Source organism: Oryctolagus cuniculus, chromosome 5 (assembly GCF_051225735.1).
Source record: "Oryctolagus cuniculus isolate XC-2025 breed Fujian yellow rabbit chromosome 5, ASM5122573v1, whole genome shotgun sequence".
NCBI classification, from domain to species: Eukaryota; Metazoa; Chordata; class Mammalia; order Lagomorpha; family Leporidae; genus Oryctolagus; species Oryctolagus cuniculus.
The window spans coordinates 62578720-62600074 of record NC_142871.1 but is presented as its reverse complement, the minus strand read 5'-3'; the positions used below and the strand labels follow the sequence as shown (position 1 = coordinate 62600074).

At 50.1% G+C, this 21355-nt stretch overlaps 1 protein-coding gene across 4 annotated transcripts in view; it reads left to right on the top strand.

The window, feature by feature from the left end:
- FOXO3 (forkhead box O3) overlaps window positions 1-21355 on the top strand; it is a 114217-nt gene that overhangs the window by 87668 nt on the left and 5194 nt on the right. For all 4 annotated transcript variants that reach the window (XM_051854457.3, XM_089333860.1, XM_089333859.1 and 1 more), the window contains one exon: window positions 8071-9506. In XM_051854457.3, coding sequence (XP_051710417.2) covers window positions 8071-9471 — 1401 coding nt within the window. In that variant the 3' untranslated portion in view covers window positions 9472-9506. The remainder of the gene's footprint in view (window positions 1-8070; window positions 9507-21355) is intronic.

The following is a 21355-nucleotide window of genomic DNA, read 5'->3' as shown; positions in this document are numbered from 1 at the left end:
TAGGTTAATAATAAAACTTTCAGCTCTTTGCAGAGTCAGTTTCAAGAATGTTCTGTAACTGCGTGGCTTTTTTAACCCTTTGAGGCACCCAGTGGCTTGGCCGACTGTGGGATCTCAGAAGGGACTTTCAGTAGATGGCGTTTGCCCAGTCGCTTACTGGAGGGGAAACATTGCAGTAACATCAGAGGGGAAGTTCAGAGAGAGGGAGCAGAGTGGGCCAAGCACAGCAGTTTTCCGGGGACTTGAAAAGCCGCCGGCTGCCTGCCCTCAGCTGCTGCCCCCTGTGTGGGGCGATGTGGGGGAGGGGCAGGCGCTGCAGGGAGTGGGTGTGGGCAGAAGCTGCAGGGCTGCCAGGGTTCGCTGTGTGCCGGAAGTGCAGGTTTGGCTGTGAGGAATGGAATGTTCCCTCCTGCCCTCCAAGAGCAGAAACAGCTGTGGAAGAGCTCAAAAAGATTGCTGGAAAAATAAAGATTAAAATGAGAAAACCCAGCAGAATGGCAATATAGCATAGCCATGGTGTGTGTGTGTGTACTGTTTAAGAGAACTTTTTTGCCATCTAGAATTTCTTCTTCTTTTGGAGGCAGGAAAAGTTGCCCAGCACCTCCCCTCACCCCTGGAAAGCCTAGGATTGTTTGGACAGTGAGTGGATTCCTCATGGTTATTATTTTATTCCTCCTAATGAGGGACCAGAGCCTGTCACTTGCCTACTGCATAACAACTTAAATGTTTAGTTTCCAAAGGAGATCTCTGTGGGTAGGGGATTATTGTCAACAAATTTAACAGGAAGTCTTGTTTCTAGCTGGAAATTTAGTCCTTCATCCAAGTTCTTGACAACATTTATTTTAGATCTTTTTTTAATAAAGCCTGTCCCTTAATAGTTTAACATTTCGAGAGTTTTAGACAAGAGTAAGAATGGGGCTCGTCTGGAACTTGTCTCACACTTCAGAGTTGGGTGTTCAGTCCTTTGTGTGGAAGTTTATTTATGCTTCCTTCTCCATCTGAAAGCCTCAGTCGTTTGCTGTTTTGCCATTATAGCCAATATTACATCTAAAATAAAAATCTTCTGACTTAAAGCCTATATTATGCTGTTACACTCTGTGTACTTACTTTTAAGCAACATGTTCATCCCAAAGTGGATCAAATCCAGACAAGAATAGGCAGCTAGACTCCGGCCCAGTGGCTGTCCGAGACAGCCTGTATCAGTTCCTGTGTCCTCTCCCACCCATGGCTGTGGCGGAGCATCCTGGGGCAGCCAGGTGGCTGTCCAAGGACAGTGCAAGGTCAAGGAGCCCTTCCCCCTGCGTCGTCACTTTCTAAGAAAAAGCAGATTCTGGCTTCAGTTATCTGGAAAATTGATCTAGTTCCCATTTTACCCAGTATAATGATTACAGCTTTCCTCTCCGACCGCAGTTCTCACCCTTGTCTTCTAACTGGGGAGAACTTGGACTTGAACGACAGCACTGTGCTGTGCCACCAGACCTGGGAAGACTGGGAATCATCAGGTTTTGGAACCAGATTCTCAGTGACTGGAAACGTTGAGGGGAAAGTTCCGATGGTTCCCGGCCCTAATCACATACCAGAATAATCTGTGGAGCTTTGAAAACCGTACCTGTGCCCAGGCCTTCCACCAGCTGAATCGAGAGCTCTGGGAATAGGGAGGGTTTAAAGCCTCCCCGGTGTTTCCAGTGGGCAGCCACCACTACTGAAGCAAGATCGCAGCACCAGCCCGGAGACCTGCCTGGGACTGTCCTCCTAGGCCGGGGGCACCCGCCCAGACCCTGCCCTGAAGCTGTCTCTCGGCCTCACTCTGCTCTGGCGCACAGGCCTCTGGGGCTCTCTGGGACTCCGATGGTTTCCACGGGGCCAGTCACATGACTGCTGTCGCCTGTGGCTTAGCAGAGGCCTGTGTTAGAATTCAGACATTTGGCAGCCTCATTCTGAATCACCAGTGCCCACGAGGCAGGCAGGGAGACCCACTTGAAACGCCGGTCCAAGACACAGGTGGATGAGCACTGTGTTTAAAGTGACCTGCTAAGGACCGAGAGAGGCCTACAGGCTGCAGGCTGCCTCCTGAACTGCCAGTCACAGCCCATCTTGCTACTCTCCAGGCAGCTTGAAAAAAGAAAGGGGAGGTGATAGTCTTTTTTTTTTTCCTTAAGAAAATGGAGGGAAGGGTGCGCTTTTAAGAGTTAAATTGCATAACTCCTTTTTATTTTTAAAGTGAGTAGATTTCTTGTTGCTGTTGCTGAGAAAGATAAATTGATACCACATGTTGCTTCCAGACAGAAACCTCTGTGTTGCAGGGGAAGCACATGCAGCTGGTGTCTGGGTTAGTGGACAGTCTCCACAAGGTAAACACGGCGTGGAAGGGGCCGGGGCGCACCGAGCATTGTGATGGTTGAGAAAGGACCAGTTACTCTGCACTCGCAGAGCGCCTCTCAAATACTTTTGTAAAAAGTTCGAACTCCTTTCCTGTAAGGCACTGCCCCTTCACCTTCTGGCTTAAAGTACAGGACGCCCGGAAAAGAGTCAGTTCAGGTTGGTGATGCTTCCGTGCGCGGGAACCAGCAGCTGTCCAGGGCTGCTTTCATGCTTGGCGCTCCGCTGAGCACCAGTTTGCATGCAGAGCTTTTTTTTAATCTTCCCAGAGAACCTGGAGAGACTGTTTTTGTCCCCATCTCTTTCAGCAGTGACACGAGGCTGAGTAACCTGTGCAGGGTTGCTCCACCACAGAGCAGGCTGACAGCAAGGAACGGCGCATGGCCTCCCTCCATGGGCCACCTGAAAATTGCATGTGTGTTACCACTTTGCAAATCGCTGGTGGGATCCTTTTTTTATTGTTATGATTTCAGGCAGCTTCTTTTTGACGCCTGATCTGTTTTGGATCCATCTGTCTTTACAACCAACTGCCATATAGGTAGGGACCCTGGACACTTTAGCCTTAGCAATAAATGCATCTTGCGATAGAAAACTATACGTTATAGCAAGAAAAAAAAAAAAAAACTCATTTCCAGGTTCTGGTAAGTGCAGTCATCATTACGCTAGTGTCTTCAAGGTAGGCCAGGCAGTGGCCCACACGATGCAGTCACCATGACCGTGAGCTGTCACCTTCCTGTGCCTGCTACAGCAAACAGGGCTGCGGGTTACTGGTTCACTGCACCGTATGGGTTTCTGCCCCTGGCCCCTAGGCAGGACTTCGCTTCATTATAAACGGTTTTGTGAAAGAGAAGACTGACATAAACGAGAACAAGAAATACTCTTATTTCTGTTGTCCTTTCGTATGCATTTGTAACTGCATTGTTTTAAGGGTTCTCCACACCTTTTGGGGCCAAGTTGGGGAAAAGCTGATGTAGCTGTTCCTAGAGCTAAGGTCTTGGCTAGAGATGCATGCTTTCTCCTCAGTCAGCAGAATCTTGACTTCTAAATATTGGATCTCAATAAGCAGATGGCTTTGGGTTGGGGGTCGTAGTAAGGAAACATGAGGACAGGTGGCCTGCGCTGTAGCTGTAGAAGTCCCGGTTGGTGATTTGTACCTTACAATCTTGACAAAAGCATATCCCTAGTTCTTCGGCCAGTTAATCTTGGCCTGCCTCATGGGGTATTTCTAAATGTGCACCCGAATTTGGATGTGATGGGAAGAGTCAGTCTCCTTCTATCCGATTCCCAATTCCCACACTAATGTACATTTTGAGAAACTTAAGACCGTATCAGTAAGATAATGCACGAATCAGTAGAGACCATAGAATCAGTAAGATAATGCACGAATCAGTGGAGACCATAGAATACGTGCACGTACCTGTGACTGAGGTGGCAGAAGTTTTGTAGAAATCATATCCCCATTCTTTGTTACCAGGGCAGGTGTGGGGAAGGAACATTACAGCTCTGCAATGTTTATTTGTTTACTTTTCCTGCCTCACCAAGATTAGGGAAGGAAGCTAACCACCAGAATCCTGACCTCAGGAAAAAGCAATGCAGCATTTCTCCGGCATCTGACCTTGGTGTCTGCCCTGGGAATGGGCAGAGAAGCCGCCTGTGTTGGCCGTTGCCAGTGCCCCACTTTCAGCCGTGGACTTCCTAACTAGAAGGCCGGGCAGCCCGCGCTGCAAAAGCAGCACAGTGGTGGCACAGTTTCTGTCCCCACTGTCTTGGTTATGTAACTGGAAAAACCTGCCCGAGTGTTTTGTAGGTAATAAGCCTCGAGGAACGCATTCTGCCACTAATAAACCTCTGAGATGAGAGACCAGCCAAGATGGGACGCTGAAGCTAATCACGCATTTACGAAGTCGGGCTTTGTGTCCGATTCTGAGAGCAGCTAACGTGGGACATGGCTCCCCTCCTGGAATGAGTGTGGTGGTGGCTGCCTTCCTTAAAGGAAGCCACACATGTGCTGCAGAGCCAGCTTGTGCTTTTGGGTGTACTCTTCTCAGAGAGAGGCTGGTTTTGTTTTTGTTTTTGTTTGTTTGGTTTTTTTTAAGAATTTATTTAGTTATTTTGAAAGCTACATCTTCCACTCACTGGTTCAATCCCCAGATGACCACAATGGCTAAGGCTGGGCTGTGCCAAAGCCATCAGCCAGGAACTCCATCTGGGTCTCCCTCATGGATGCAGGGACCCAAGCACTCGGGCCATCTTCTGCTGCTTTTCCCAGGTACATTAGCAGGGAGCTGGATCAGAAGTGGAGCAGCTAGGACAAGAACCAGTGCCCATATGGGATGCTGGCATCGCAGATGGCTTTACTTGCTACACCACAATGCCGGCCCCAGGCTTTCTTTTTAGAAAATTCCTAGGGAAAAAAAATTTAAGGAAGGACAAATGAAATTATTACTACTATTTCATATGAAAAACAAAATTCCAGTAGTAGGATTATGTGCTTTTATATCCCTCTTCTTTCTGAAATGGTTGTTTCTTTAGATGTTTCTCTTTATTTTAATTGTTGGCACAAATAAATGAAATTAACTTAAATAATTTGGTGGTGGGCCTATGAAAGATTGTGGCAAAAGCCCTGGGTTAGTGTTGGGAAACAATTTCAGTTTTGGTTCATGTAGGTGCCAGCTGTGGGACCTTGTGTTAAGTTATTTAATATCTCAGTCTGGGCCTTCATATGTAAAATGCAGTACTGACCTATTAACTGCAGGTTTATTATGTGGATTGGAGACAATGAGTCTGAAAACCTGCTGATGCTGTCATCTGCCAGGCCCTTGCTGCTTCACCCTGGCAATTAGGGATCCGGATGCGTGGTCCTTCTCAGACCTGACACTCTGTGCTTCTGGTGCTGGATGTGGTTGTCCCAGCCCTTTTTACCATATGCCCTTCAACTCTTAATGTGTCTGAAAATCTGTCTGTAGATTTTAACTAGTTGTACCTTGCAATTGTATAAAATTATACACGTGTGTTGTTGGAGGTTAGAGTCAAAGTAGTAGATGCCTATCAGAAAATCCATATGGGGCATTTTAGAGTTGTATACAATGCCTGCCTCTCTCTCTCTCTCTCTCTCTCTCTCTCTCGCTTTGGAATTAATATTCTTATAAAAATATCATTCCCTAAACATTTTTAAGGAGGATGTGGCTGAATATAGCTGAATATTTACAACTGGTCTTCCTTGTTAATTCTTCCTTGTTAATTAGGGAGGGGTCCATATTCATATTGCCCCACATAGAATTTTTTCACCCAGAAGCTTAAGTTTTTGTTTAACATATCAAGTCATCTGAGTATGCACTTGCCTGCTTTCTGGACCCTGTAGAGTACATGATGATAACTGCGTGCTTCATACCTATTTCATAGAGAAAGTGTTTTTCTATTTATTTTTTTGAGAGGCAGAGAGACAGATAAAGCTCCCACCTTCTGGTTTCATCCTCCAAATACCCCTGATGGCTGGTGCTGGGCCAGGCTGAAGCCAGGAGCCAGGAACTCAATCCAGGTCTCCCACATGGGTGGCAGGAGCCAAAGTATTTGAGTCATCACCTGCTGCCTCCCAAGGCGCACATTAGCAGGAAACTGTAATGGGAACAGAGCCCAGACTTGATCCTAGGCACTCTGCTGTAGGATTCAGGCATCCTAACCAGAGTCAACCACCAAGCCAAACACCCACCCCTACTTTTTAAACAAATGTAATTTCTGGACCTTTGGTGGAGATGCCATTATTCTTTTTAAAAACCATTAGAGTGAAGGGGTGTGGAATATGTAGTCTCCCGGGCAACATTTGTTTCATCATACTCAGCACGTTGTCTATTTTCTTCTCTCAAATGGGTCTCCCTGGCAGTTGTAGGAATGCCAGCTTATGACCCGTGATTACTAATGCTCATTGCCTAGCCTGCACTGCAGTCCTGTCTTACACGGGAAACACTTTTGAGTATTTTGGGTTATTTACTTACGGTAAAATCCTGCTGACTTTCTGTGTTTTAAAAACATTCTGGTAGAACACATGTATTTGTATCTTCTACATAAATACAGTTGGTGATTGCCAATTTTTTTAAAAATATGGTAGCTTTTAGGATTGTCCATGTTTAATATACAGCATCAGGCAATAAATAAAGCCTCATCTGGCCTGCAGGTGCTGTTCCAGATGTGGTGAATACCATCAGCTGCTCTTTTTCACCGCATATGAGGCACTTTAGGGATTAGAGTGGCCTGCCCCAGGCCGTGGGCACTCTCCCCCATGGACTCTGTGCTTTATAAGGGCGGTAGGAACATTGTGGCTTCCTAGCGTGACTGGCTTCAGAAGTGTATTATCATCCATCGCCCTTACGTCATCCCTGTCAGGGAGGGGTGGTTGGGAGATGATTGTGACCATAATGAAGACGGGCACCGCAGCTGCGGCAGACAGATAAGCGATTTGTTCAGGGTCACATGGTTGGTCAGCGGCAGAGACGGGACTGAATCTGGGTCATCCGTCTCCACTGGGTGAGTCCACCATGTCGGGAGGAGGATGCTTGCAAGATGGGTGCAGCCATTAGAGTTGTGAGGGTGTTTTACCCTCCTGTGTTTTTAAAATCATAAACCTTTCATTTTAGAATAGTTTTACGTCTGCAAAAGTAGAGTGGCCAAGCTGCTGTGGAGTTCCCACATACCCAACATCGCACGGTCCCCTGTTGTTAACCTCTTACAGGATGGCACACTTGTCTCAACTGTTACTACAGGTCCCTTTCCTGTCCCAGAGCCTCAAGTGTCCCACAGTCCACACCACTGCATCTGGAGCCGCCCCTCCTGTCTCCTCAGGCAGCTCTTGGCCGTGACCGTTTTGAGGAGCACTGAACATACATTTTGTGAATGCTCCTCAGTTGAGGTCTTGCTCATGAGTAGACGGGGCCTGTGGGTTTTGGAAGCAAGACCACAGAGGTCAATACCATTTTCACCACGTCCCATCAAAGGCGCACGTGTGCTGTCAACAGGGTGCTGAGGCTGTGTGCGCAGGCCTCTCCGCTGTCAGTCCCCTTCCCCCACCCCCGTTCATATGGTACTCTGGGAGGAGCTGCTGAGCTCAGCCCATGGTGCTTTGCAGCGGGAGTGCAGCGGGAGACTTGCCTACCTTTTGTTGGCCCAACAAGTTCTGCTGGGTGTCACGTAACAAGGCGTGAAGTTGTGGCATGCTGAGATGGAGTGGTAGAGAGGGTGGGTAAAAATTTCGTACCAGTTCTCAACTCATGGAAGTGGTTAGGAAGAGGTGGCTGCTGCCCCTGGGTGCCTGGAGGAGGGGAGCAGAAGAGAAGCTAAGAGCCACCCAGGGGATGGGTTACCTTAAGGAGCCAGAGGGTGGTTGCAAAGTGCAGGGAGGAAGTGGTGTGCTCATAAATTACAAGTGGGAACCCCAGAATAGGAAATAGAGTGAAAGCTAGGAACTGGGGGGAGCAGCAGCTTTGCTCCGCAACCGTCTGTCCTTCTCCAGGATGGGAAGCCTTCCGTTTGATGTTGTTTTGGAGAGTGGTGCGGCTGTTGGTCTTCTCAGTTAAGCTTTTTAAGCCCCTGGTGTGAGAAGCGGCTTTTGCAAATAAGGAGTCTGCTGGGCTGGGGGTTCTGAGCCCTCAGTTCTGGACCGACCTGGCTCACATTCTGCGTTTTCCTTCTCCTCTGCAGAACTCCATCCGACACAACCTGTCGCTGCACAGTCGGTTCATGCGGGTGCAGAACGAGGGGACGGGCAAGAGCTCATGGTGGATCATCAACCCCGATGGGGGCAAGAGCGGGAAGGCGCCCCGGCGGCGGGCCGTTTCCATGGACAACAGCAACAAGTACACCAAGAGCCGTGGCCGCGCCGCCAAGAAGAAGGCGGCCCTGCAGACGGCACCCGAGGCGGCCGACGACAGCCCCTCCCAACTGGCCAAGTGGCCCGGCAGCCCCACGTCGCGCAGCAGCGACGAGCTGGACGCCTGGACGGACTTCCGCTCGCGCACCAACTCCAACGCCAGCACGGTTAGCGGCCGCCTGTCGCCCATCCTGGCGAGCACAGAGCTTAATGAGGTCCAGGACGACGATGCTCCGCTCTCCCCGATGCTGTACAGCAGCTCCGCCAGCCTGTCGCCTTCTGCGAGCAAGCCGTGCGCCGTGGAGCTGCCGCGGCTCACCGACATGGCGGGCACCATGAACCTGAACGACGGGCTGGCTGACAACCTCATGGACGACCTGCTGGACAACATCCCCCTGCCGTCCTCCCAGCCGTCACCCCCCGGGACGCTCATGCAGCGGAGCTCCAGCTTCCCCTACGCCGCCAAGGGCTCCGGCCTGGGCTCTCCGACCGGCTCCTTTAACAGCACGGTGTTCGGGCCGTCGTCTCTGAACTCCCTGCGCCAGTCCCCCATGCAGACCATCCAGGAGAACAAGCCAGCCACTTTCTCTTCCATGTCGCACTACGGCAGCCAGACACTCCAAGACCTGCTCACTTCAGACTCGCTCAGCCACAGCGACGTCATGATGACCCAGTCGGACCCCTTGATGTCTCAGGCCAGCACCGCTGTGTCTGCCCAGAACTCCCGCCGGCACGTGATGCTGCGCAATGACCCGATGATGTCCTTTGCTGCCCAGCCTAACCAGGGGAGTTTGGTCAATCAGAACTTGCTCCACCACCAGCACCAGACCCAGGGCGCTCTCGGTGGCAGCCGTGCCTTGTCGAATTCCGTCAGCAGCATGGGCTTGAGTGACTCCAGCAGCCTCGGGTCAGCCAAACACCAGCAGCCGTCTCCCGTCAGCCAGTCTATGCAAACCCTCTCGGACTCGCTCTCAGGCTCCTCCTTGTACTCAGCTAGTGCAAACCTTCCCGTCATGGGCCACGAGAAGTTCCCCAGCGACTTGGACCTGGACATGTTCAATGGGAGCTTGGAATGTGACATGGAGTCCATTATCCGTAGTGAACTCATGGACGCGGACGGGTTGGATTTTAACTTTGACTCCCTCATCTCCACACAGAACGTTGTTGGTTTGAACGTGGGGAGCTTCACTGGTGCTAAGCAGGCCTCATCTCAGAGCTGGGTGCCGGGCTGAAGGACCGCTGAGGCAAGGGGAAGTGGGCAAAGCAGGTCAGTGCCCAGTGCTTTGGTGGAGGTGATGGGCGGGGTGGGGGTGGGGGTGCCTGGGGGGAAGCCTGTCTTCTGTTTGCCTTGAACTTTACTCCATCTGGAGGCCCTCTCAAAGAGTCATCTGTTAAACCACACAGGGCGGTCCCCACAGCAACTCATAGGGACCCCTCCCCATGGTTTGCGGAGCTCAGAAACTTGCCTGCTAGTGAAAGCGCATACCATGGAGACACCTCACTCCTTGTATCCGTCCGTCCCGCTGGCCTAGGACACAGTCCCTCTACTTGATGGGTGGATGCATGAAAACAGAAGACAAGGGAGAGGAAGCTGGTGGGAGGCTTAGGCCATCCTTTAGGGTTAAAGACATGCAGCCAAAGGATCTTCTCAGAAAGATGCTCAGGTGTAGCACTGCTGTTCTCAGTCTTTGCTGTTATGGATTCTTCCTCTCTTTTTTCTGGTACAGTCATGATGTCCGGGTGCTTCTTTCTGTAGGATGTGGATTTCTGGATTCTTTCATATACAAAGGTTTCAATCAGAAGAAAGAGATGTCGGATCATTCTCATCATAGTGCTCAGAATCCTTAGTGCTCAGGCTGTAAGCATTTATGAAAACAGAAGAATTAAGCTGAAATCACAAGTTTCTGTGAGGGACATTTACTCACGGGCTACTCCTTGTTCCCCATCCTGTAAATAGTTTCTGATTTCAAACAGATTGACATGTCAGCTGTGAGAAGTGACAGGTTTTTTGTTTATTGTGGCTTTTAATGCTGTTGGAACCAGAAGGAGCAGGCACTGTGATGTGGTAAGAGATAAACTGGAATCAAGAGTTGGGGTTTTGGGGGCCTGGCATTGTGGCACAGTGAGTAGAGCCTCCGCCTGCAACACTGGCACCCCATACCAGAGCATTGGTTTAAGTCCTGGCTGCTCCACTTCCAATCTGCCTCCCTGCTAATGCACCTGGGAAAGCAGCTGATGATGGCCCAAATGTTTGAGCCCCTGCTACCCACATGGGAGACCAAGATATGAAGCTCCTGGCCACAGCCTGGCCCCACACCCGGCCAGTGCGGCTATTTGGGGAATGAACCAGCAGATGGAAGATCTCTTTCTCTTTCTTCCTCTCTCTATCACTGTGCCTTCAAATAAATAAAATGAATCTTTTTTTTTTTTTTTTTTTTTTTTTTTTTGACAGGCAGAGTGGACAGTGAGAGAGAGAGACAGAGAGAAAGGTCTTCCTTTGCCGTTGGTTCACCCTCCAATGGCCGCCGCGGCCAGCGTGCTGCAGCCGGCGCACTGCGCTGATCTGATGGCAGGAGCCAGGTACTTATCCTGGTCTCCCATGGGTTGCAGGGCCCAAGCGCTTGGGCCATCCTCCACTGCACTCCCGGGCCACAGCAGAGAGCTGGCCTGGAAGAGGGGCAACCGGGACAGAATTCGGCGCCCCGACCGGGACTAGAACCCGGTGTGCCAGCGCCGCAAGGCGGAGGATTAGCCTAGTGAGCCGCAGGGCCAGCCCTAAAATGAATCTTAAAAAAAAAAAAAAAAAAAGAATTGGGGTTTCAGTCCCACTTCATCTCGTGCTGGCTGCCACTGTGGGTGTGTCACTTAGCCTCTGAGCTGTGAGTACGAGGATGGGGTGGGCCTTTAGCGCAGTGGTTGAAACACCACTGGGTCCTTAACAAGTCACAATCATGTTCTGGAGACACCATGCCTTCTAAAAGCTAAATACCTAAGGGTCTAAAATGAACGTGCGCCTGCGTTCCACGGGGGCCTGGTCTGCCTGGGAAGGCTGAGAAGGCGCAGCCTCACAGGGCTCCTGGCGTTCCCTTTCTACAGCTGGGGTGGGGGGGTGCTCAGTGAGCTCCCCGTGGGAGACCCTTGTAATTCCTTCACCAGGAGCAGAGGGTCCAACAGGAGAGGGTTTTTGTGACTCCAGCCTTCCACTTCTCTTTTATATCCTTCAAAGCAGGGGGGAAGCAGCTTGCTGAGACAGAAACAAAACAGAGAGGGAAGGGAGGGGATGAAGGAGGGAGAGAGGGCAGAGCCGAGCCCTTCCAGCCTGGGGTGTGTGTGGGGGGTGGGGGGCAGTGCTGCTGGCAGAAGACCTCAGCGTTCATCCTACTTCTTGAGGAGTGTTTCAAGGGCAAGCTCGCCTACTACTGCTCTGCCGGCTCCCGTTCTGAACACTTCCCAATTTCTAGGAAAATCAAGTGTAGTTCTAAGGAGACGCCCAAGTTCATCGGAAGGAACAAAATCAGAAAATGCACTGTCAGTTTTCGTCTGATTGTTCCAGCGAGTGTAGCTTTTCCTTTCCATTAACCAGCAGACCATTCTTGTGTATGTGTAATTATATAAGATTATACAAAATACCTTTTAAGGGAAATTAAGATACTTATGTGACAACCCATGGTTTTGATAATAATAAATTACTACTTTGGGAGTGATGCATTTTGTCAGGATGACCTGGTGGAACTTAGGGTCATTTAGTCACCTTTTCCTCAGAAGCTTGGGGGCACGCACCAAGGTAGTTTTGAGAAGTTATTTCTTCAGTTAAAAATGAAAATTACTTTTCCTGCAGGTTCCCTGGCTCAGTAGGACACCAGAGGAAGAATGTCCCAAGGACAGTGGGGCCAAGGACAGAGCCTGGTTTTCGGGATTTGGGAATCTCCCTTTTGTCTTAGAATGAATTGTTCCTCTAATCAGCCAGAAGCTCGCATGGCCCCAAGTGTATTTTTGTACTGTGAAATTTAACAGATAACTATCAGTCGACTAAAAACTCTTAAATATGCAAAACAGGCCTGAGGTCAGAATCTCACACATCTCCCAAGTTAACCAAACTGCTGTAATGATTATCTGGGTTTGCCCTCCCTTCTGCCCTCCCCTCCCCCCACCACCAGCTGTTTCCCAGACTGAGCCCGGCTTGCTAACAGGTCTGTGGCCCTGTTCTGCAGCCTTCCTGTGTTGTGGGTGGAGCAGTTCTGTCCTGGGGAGGACTGCAGTGCGCTGCTCCTCCAGTCAGCTGGGCATTTCACCCACGTCATCCGTTTCAGACACGTGTCAAAGTCCGCTGACCTGCGGGTCTGTCTGCAGAAGGAAAGATAGCCATACCTTTGTATGAGTGCCAGCTGCTGGGGTGTGTCAGGCGCTGTCTCCTCTCGGGGGCCGATAAGGCTGGGTGCACATGCTTGCATGTGGCTGCAAGGCCAGCTCCCAGTGAGCCCTCTGAGGTTGGGCTTGTCCCTCACCTCACTGGGGGAGGGGCAGCAGCTTCAGGCTCACCTTTTGATGGCAGAAGATGCCGAAATTCATAGGCTCGCTCATGCCTCTTCATGTTTTGACCTGCAGAGACCCTCCTGGGAGCAGGCCAGGATTTAGCTTTGTTTATTAAACTGCTTTATGATAAGGATTGGAAAACATCCTCCGGAGGGGTAGCTCTCTTCCTGTTTCTGCCACTGGACATGTCACTAATAAATCTCTGAGAATATCAAGTTCTTCCCTTGCTGAAAAGGGACAGAAGCAAGGTGCTTTGTATGTACAATTTTAAACTCAAAGCCCAACATTCTGTCTGTGTGTTGGCCCTAGTGAGGTGATACATGACAAAATATAGAACCACTCTGAAGCAGCAGTGATGTGCTTGTCTGGGAACCCCAGAGGCCACGTCTCAAAAAGTGGTAAATGTTGGATACTTGTTTGATATTTGAGTGCTGCAATTCTATTATATTCTTAAAATTTATGTTGGAAGATAGGACTAATGCTGACCAACTACAGGTAACAGAGGAAGAGTTCTATTTTCTCCTCCGTGTGGCTATTTCTGTTTTGGGGAATGTCACATATGGTAAACATACAGTAAATGTGGATCTATTGTGTATTGCACGTAGAACATACCCTGTTACTTGCACTAGTGACTAGGTTCTTCAGTTACAGTGTGCTGACCAGAAGAATTTTGCTCTGCAGGGATCATCTGAACTGTCACTCGCAGAGGGAGTGACTGTCAGGGTCTTTTTAGTGTTGACTGTTAAGGAAAATTTATACAGCTGTGAACAGGTGTTTTCTTTGTCAAAGCTGGTGCACTCCGCCCATGCGTTATTTTTTCCCTGGAAAGCAGTGACGTCTAGCACCAAGGCTCCTCTTCCTGGGCCTGTGGGTTTTGTAGTGCACCTGCACTCTCCTCTGGGCAGCCCGCTAAGCACAGGGACAGGGCCTGAAGGGCTCCTGTCTCAAGCACTTGCGTTTATACGTGACTTTCTGCAAGCTGTCTTTTGGCCACAGAGCTTAGGTTGAGCATAAATAGATGGGTGAAAAATCACCAGTTCTTGTCCAGTTTAAGTTCCCGTTGAATGCCATGCCCGCAATGCCCAACAGTCAACATCTTGTAAATAACATTCGCTGTAAGTGGATCCTGCCCCCTGGGGACCACCTGTGCTCCTCACTGGCTTCACCTGGTGTATGGAGATGGGGGCCACTTCTGCACAGAGCTCCTTCTCAATCTTGGGGCATGTGGCTGATGTTGCAGACTGCTTTATCCTCCCAGATTTGGAGATACAAGTTTTTTCATTTTCTTACCAAAATAGAGGTTGCCCACCTTGTAAAGACATCACCCACTCCACCCTGGTTTTGTCGATGTGTTCATTTGATTTCAAAACATTGCTTTTCCCCCTTCTTCAAGTTGGTTTTGAAGTTTAAAGTTTCAGAAAGTAATGTGAATTGGAAATTTGTTTTCTGAATTAGTACCTAGAGGTCCCAAAGCCCAAAATGTGTTATTTATCTTCTAAAAAAATTGTTTGAAAGGCAGTGTTCCCGTGGGCTGGCTCACACCCCGGCTGAAGCAGGGGGCTGGGAGCTCAATCCTGGTGTCCTACGTGGGTGGCAGGAACCCATTCCTTGAGCTATCAGCAGTGCCTTCCAGAGTCTACACTGCAAGGACACCAGAGTCAGGAGCCGGAGCCCAGCTTGAACTCCAGCACTCCAGTGTGGATTGCAGGCATCCCAACCAGTGTTTTAACTGCTAGACCAACGGCCTGCCCCCATTAGCAGTTTTATTTATGTATTGGATGGCAGAGTTAACAAGGAGAAGGAGGGAGAGACAGAGATCTTTCATCCACTGGTTCCCTCCAAATGGCTTCAATGACCAGAGCTGGGCCATGCTGAAGCCAGGAGCCTGGAACTCCATCCAGGCCTCCCACATAGGTGCAGGGACCCACAGACTTGGGTCATTTCCTACTGTTTTCCCAGGTGCGTTAGCAGGGAACTGGATCAAAAGTGGAGCAGCAGGGACTTGAACAGGCATCAATACGGGCTGCTGGCATTTTAGGTGGTGGCTTAACCTACTACACCACCACAAGAGCTGACCCTCCATTGTAAAGGATTGCTTCAGTTCTCCTCGGGTGGGTCCCTGGGGGGAGACCTCCCCTGCCTCTTCAGCTGCCCTGTAGCCTCCAGCCTGAGCCTGTCCCACTGATCATGACCCTTCCAGGCCACCCCAAGCCACTCAGAACTATATTGTTGCTCCAGTGCCTCTGGAGCTTTCTTGGAAGCTAGGGCTTTCCTGGTTTATGTAACACAGCTTGAGGTTCAAAAAAAAAAAAAAAAAAATAGTCACTGTACCTTTAAGGTCTCTTCCAACTCTAAGTTTGGTGAAAACCCAGAGCGAATAGGCTGTTCTCCAGGAGCTCTCCTAAAGCAGCAGCAGCCAGCCCCAGGCCTAAAATGTGCCCCTCTGTAAAGAGCTACTGGGATGCAGGTGTGTGTTTCTGTTTCTTTCTCTCCCAGTAATAGATGTGGACCTCACTGTAATTCTAGATTTTCTCTCTTTCTCTCTTTTTATTTATTTTTGGTAACTTTTTTTTTTTTGCTAAAATCTTTGACATTCATTTATTAAAGGATGGGAATGAGTTGGTCGTGAGGTTTCCAAGGGTAATTCCAGTGTTTCTGAAGGATAGAACTTAAATTGCCAGTCTGGGTTTGATTGAAGGTTTGCGTGTCAGTGTGTCTTTTCTCTCTCTCCCTTCCCTCTCCCTCCCTGATGAAGGAAGTCTGGGCCTCAAGATTTTTTTGTTGTTGTTTAAGTATTCATATCTGTGTGGAATGTTTGATTTGATTCCTCAGGGGAAATTGGTAAGCAGGAAGCAAAGGTCAGAGGGCGGAGTCTAAGAGTTCCAAAGTCAAAATCTTAAATTAATCCCCACTGAGCCTCCATTTGTATGTGTGGCACTGTAATTAATTGGAATTTCATGGGTCATCTATGTGTTCAGAAAGAGGCAGAAAGCATAGTTAGAAGCAGTCAGAAAACATATGTGGCCTGAAAGAAGGTTCCTATGCTTACCAGGAAAGGATGCCCACCGGCTGGGGCGGGGAGCTGAAGCACTCAGCCAGCATGTGCAGGCGGGGGCCGGGCAGCAAGCTGAGGCCCACGGGCCCCCACAAACACAGCTGACCTCACTCCCAGAGTCTGCACACCTGGCAGACCACCGACCTCAGAACAGGCTTCTGTCGCAGTCTGGGACCCACCCTCCAGTCCCTCCTTTCAGTTCCTCTTGGCCTCCTCGCCGCGGTGGGATGCTTGCTTCTTGGCCACCTGTGTATCCTGGTCTTACCCTACAGGGGGATGAGTGGCTCAGACTATCTGTGGGGCTCAAAGAGCTGATGTTGTGTGTTCAGTGTGAGTCAATCAGATCACTTCTCAAAACGCTGCCTACCTACAGCAGGAAAAGAGGACTTAGAGACCCCTCCCCCTTCTTTACTTGGTAGCCAGACCCTCAGATGGCTGGGGATGGCACCCACACTTCCACCCCCCCTCCCAGGGGTGCTGGGCATCCTGGCCTGCACAGTCCCATCATTTACCCTCTCCACTGCCCACACCCCAGTAGATGACGCAGTGAAGAGTCATGAAAGGCAGGGTTACACCCAGGGGACACACACGTTGTCACATTCAGGTCACGGGTTTGCGGCTGTGTTTCCTCCTAGACTTCAGTTCCCCTTTGTGTTTAAATAGGGAATAACTTTGTTAGTGGCAGCAAGTACGGCTCTTAATTTGGGGGCTGGACATAAAGTGGGGGTATGCAGTGGGATGTGCAGACAGGATGGGAGAATTAGTTGTTACTAAAATTACACCTTGGGGTGCTGTCATCTTTTAAAACATAGGAGTCCTAGAAACGTAATCATTTCTACCACCCACCCACCTAACCCCATAAGAACTATGACAAATCCTAGGTCTTGTCCCACAGACAGTAGGTTTTGCCAGGACTTAGTTAAGATGTGAGTGGATCATGGAAGCAGTAGCACCAGAAAGATGCTGCGTATGGAAATTGGCGGAGAAGAGCAGGCGCTTCTAGGAGGAAACTTCAGTTATTCTGCCAGCTTTTACCATGCATCTAGTTTTGCACTTTGAACTTTCCAAGCTGCTTGGGACATCAGGAAACCTTTTTGTTTCCCTGATTGGATTAAGTGCTGCTTTGAAGGCACACGCCATGCCCGGGACAGGGCTCTGAGAGCAGCGGGTGCTCCAGAAGTCACTGGTTCGATTTGAAGACTTCGCTGGCAAGGAGGTCTACCTGTCAGGAGCTCCAAGCCCAGGAGGAAGTAGCCATCTTGGGCCCTGTGTAATTAGGCGTCAGGTGCATGGCAGAGGAGTTCAGCAGAGGACAGCCTACTGAGGGTGGGGCTGGAAGAACATACCTCACACAGGTGTGGACCAGAGCGGTCCAGCGGTGGAGCTGAGCCTGACCCACCCGGTGAACAGAGGCTCCTTCCCAGTCCTGGGGGACAGAAAGGGTGGGTGAGAACTGCGGGACTCGATCCCCCAGGTCTTTGCCAGCTCACGTTTTTGGAGATTATAATTAAAGTTAAATTAACAATGAGGCCAAAGAGGATCCAAACCCCACATAAAGGCTTTTGCCTTAAAAAGGGTTCTTTGAAAGACAATAACCCAAAAGTCCTCATACTGTTCTCTGTGGTTTGAAGACCTGCAAATCTTCAGAAAAATATAAAATCTCTACCACGTTACTAATGACTATAGATAGATGCTTGTCCCGTCTCTGCCACATCGGCCTCCATGGTTATGCTGACTACGTGAAGAATGTTAGCCAAAATAGTTTCTACCCCATGTAGAGGCAGAGGCAGGACTTCCGAGTTCCGTTATCCTTCAGTCGTCACTAGGGTTGGGGCAGCAGGAAAGCTGGAAGCCGGGGCCTCTCGCAGGTCCCTGCACAGCTCTCAGGCTTTCAAGTGTGCTAGAGACAAAGGCTGCGGAGCGGCCCGTGGCCGACCTGCCCAGACAGGCCCACTGGAGCTCCTGGGAGGGGCCACAGACGGCGCTTCTGCTAGGCAAGCTTCCCTTTTACGCAAACTAAGTGTAGTTTTTTTGGTTTTATTTTTTAATTTTGTAGTAGTGTATCTAGGTGAGTGCCTTTCTTGTATTGTCCCAGCTGTCACCTTTGCCACTAAGAACTTTGCGTTATAAGCCTCACTCTCATACCTTGCTATCTCCATAAGAAAGGACCACGGGCAGGCCAGGTTTCCTGAAAATTAACTTTCCTTTTGGAGATTGGTTTTTCAGCCTCTAGCCGGGCTGAGGCTTCCCTACCTGTTCTGTTTCCCTCATAAACTATTCAGTACCTGAGATGGCAAGTGGGCAGCGTTTGCCAAAGTGCGTTTTTATAGAGCTTCCCCTCCTAAGGCTTTCTCTCTGGCCTGCCTCTCAGGCCGAGGGCTGGCTTTTCAGCAGCTGGCCTGCTGCCATCAGTGAACTTCCCCGGCTCCTCTTCATCACCTGTTCCGACCTGAAAGATACCGGAACCGAGCCGATGAGCCCAGAGTGCTGTGTTCTCCCGTGAAGATGCAGCACGGGGACCGCTGCCGTTCTGATGCTGGCCTCCACGCTCAGCACCAGGAGCAACCACGGTTCTCCCAGGGTAGCACCAATTGCAAAGGCCGTGGTGATGCTGGGACACAACTGCGGCCCATGATGGGTTTGTGTGTGTCTGTCCGTCTGTCCCCGGCTCCCTTGAATCCTCCTCGGAATGAAGCAAGCGTAGAGATGGTAGCCGGCAGGCATTGCTTTGCTGTGTGCTCAGGTGGGAACATTCAAAGCCTGAAACCCACACCTGTTCTGGGAACACCACATGAGGGTTCCCAGCCCAACTGAATGAGCATGGGTTCCTTTTCTATCCTAAATGTTCCGTGTGTAGTCCCCAGCTTGCCCGACGGGTCGCAAGTTTGACTTTTTTTTTTTTTTTTAAGAATGAAAAGAATGGTGTTTCACTTTAATTTTGTTTTTTAGCCAAACTTGCCTCCAAACATTTCTTAATTCAAACTAGGGCAACAGTGGATAATCTCCATGGGTTTGTAGATACGAGGGCTTCATCCTGCTGTCTCTTTTTTTTCCCTTCCACCTCATATTTCATACTGGGGTCTTGTTCTTTTCTTTTCTGCCAAGAGGATAAAAAGACTACTGGAAAATCTAAATGTTACACAATGGAATTAAGTTGTGGGAGGACAGCAAGCAGGAACATTTATGTTTTATTCCCAGATTAAAGTTGATCGGGGTTGTTAGGTTTTATGGAGTTTTCGGAGGCGTTTCCCTCTTAGAACGTCATGTGATTTAGTGGTGATCATTAAGGAGGAATTTGTCTTCCCCCCAGATGCCAAGGTTACAGAGGGCCTTACTCTCGCCAGAGACCAGATGACAGCCGGGTATTTTTAGACCAGGCCCCCTTGTTTGCATGGCCTCTGATCTCAGACTCAGTTGTGGGGCAGGCAGTGGGGGAGGGGGTGGAAGCCACTCAGGAGACAGGGCAGCCTTGTCTTGCTCCCTGCTGATCGGTGCAGAGGGACAGCTGTTACTGCACCAACTACACGTGCGTTTCCTTCCAAAAGTTCTACTTCATCTGATGGGTTTGTTAGCCAGAAGGGTATCAACATAGACACGCAAACCTCACAGTTAACAGACACATCAGACTCTGAACAGTGTTCTGAGGATGACATGAGCGTCCTTAAAATCCATGAATCTTGTCCCCACGCTAAAGATCCCTGAGTTCCCAGCTCAGTGGCTGCTTCCACCACTTGATGTGCTCCCACTGCTTTCCCCGTCCCTGATTTGAGTGGGTGAACACGTGGAGACAGGTGAGGTGCTGCCCTCCCCAGCATCCTCTTACTGCCCAGGCCCTTCGTGGTGAACTGGTGACACGGGTGTTCCGCCCAGGAGGGTACCTGTGTTTCTGCCCAGGTGTGTAGCCGGTTCCTTGATGCTGTCACTGTTTCCCTTCCACCGCAGACCAAGCCAGTCGGCGTCCCGTTCCGGGGAGTGGGAGTTTCTGTATTCGTCAGTCCCTTGTGAGAGCTGCCCCTGGGCCCTGGCTGCTGCCAGCCCAACCCGTGGGCACTGAAGAGGTTTCCCTGGGAGGGCATCTCAGAGAGCTGTCAGCAGAAGCTCTGGGATGCCGTGTCACCCACGGCCCAGGCCCTGTTCTGCAGGAAGGGGGAGGGCGTTGATGAGTGCTGCTGCTGCGGCTTAATGATGATGTTCCCTGAGGATTCTGGGCCTTTCGGGGAGGGAATGGTATTTGGCCTGGGGATTGTTGTTGCTTCAGATTGTCCCAAGTGGGCCTCCTGCCCCTGACTTCAGGGCTGATGGCCTGCTCTGCCTCAAAGGATGCCATGTCAGTGGCCTGGGCTCTCTCCCTCCACCAATGTCAGCCCAGCCCCAGCATGAGAGCAGACTGCCCACCCAGCCTGTGTCACTGGGGAGTGAAGTTTCCACTTCCCATTAGGTGCTGAATAATTAACACCAGAGGGAACCAGGGGTGGGGTCTGGATTAGGTAATCCTTCACAGCCTCTCCCTGGGCACTTACAGCAGGTCAGGACTGGGACTTGGGACCGAAGTCCCCTGGTGGCTAATTGCATAGTGATGTTAGGTGTCGTTTATTAGGTGTTACTGGGAAAGAAAAAGCCAGATCCCTTCCAAAGGGCTGTGTCTGCGAGCCCCAGTCCATTCGTGTGTCAGGGTCCCAGGTAGAGTGGTTAGAATAGCACAGGTTTTAGCAAGCATTCACGGACACTGAGATGTGGAGTCACTTTAGCTTTTTCTGCCTCCACTTTGTCGTCCAAGATAATACTGTCTAGAAGAAAGGCCCGCCTTTGCCCGCTCTCTGCCTCCACTGCAGCAACAGCAAAGGTAAATGACTGTGACCGTGGGGCTGTGACGTCCTGAATTCTGAGTCCTGCTGCCTGTGCAACTGTTGATTGGCAGCAAGTACAGAGTCACAAGCGCTGGCACACTTGTGAAACTCCCAGATGAACGCACATTCTCTCCTGCAAAGGTGGGAGAAGCAGGTGCCCCTGTAACGCATTTGTGTGAGTGAGCTCACCGCTGCTTTCCGCGGTGCGTACTTTGGTGAGAAGATGACGAGGTTAAGGTGCCACTCTCTACCCATTTCTTGGCCCAGAGCCAGTTTTTCCTCTCCCATGGCAGCCAGCACTGTATCCGTAAACAAAGGTGTTCTGTCGTTAAGCTGCCCCTTTAACTCTACCTCTGTGTGCTATGCTTCTATGCCAAGAAATGCACCCTTCCTGGGCTCAGTGCTCCTGTGGAGACCAATAAGCCTTGTATAAATTCAGATGCTTCGTGCCTTTCCCTTGAAGGCTGTTGGAGAAAAAACAATATTGTTTGTTGTTAATGGGATGGGGGGCGGGGGGCACGGTTGTTTGGCTGTGTGCATTCTATACTTTTTTTTTCACTATACATTTTTAGTATACAAATCACGTTGCTGATGCCCGCTCAGACATGACTCGCTGCTCTTAGGTAGGGGAAGCTGTTTATGCACAGCCAGCAGTGCAGACGACGACTCTAGAAAGTGGCT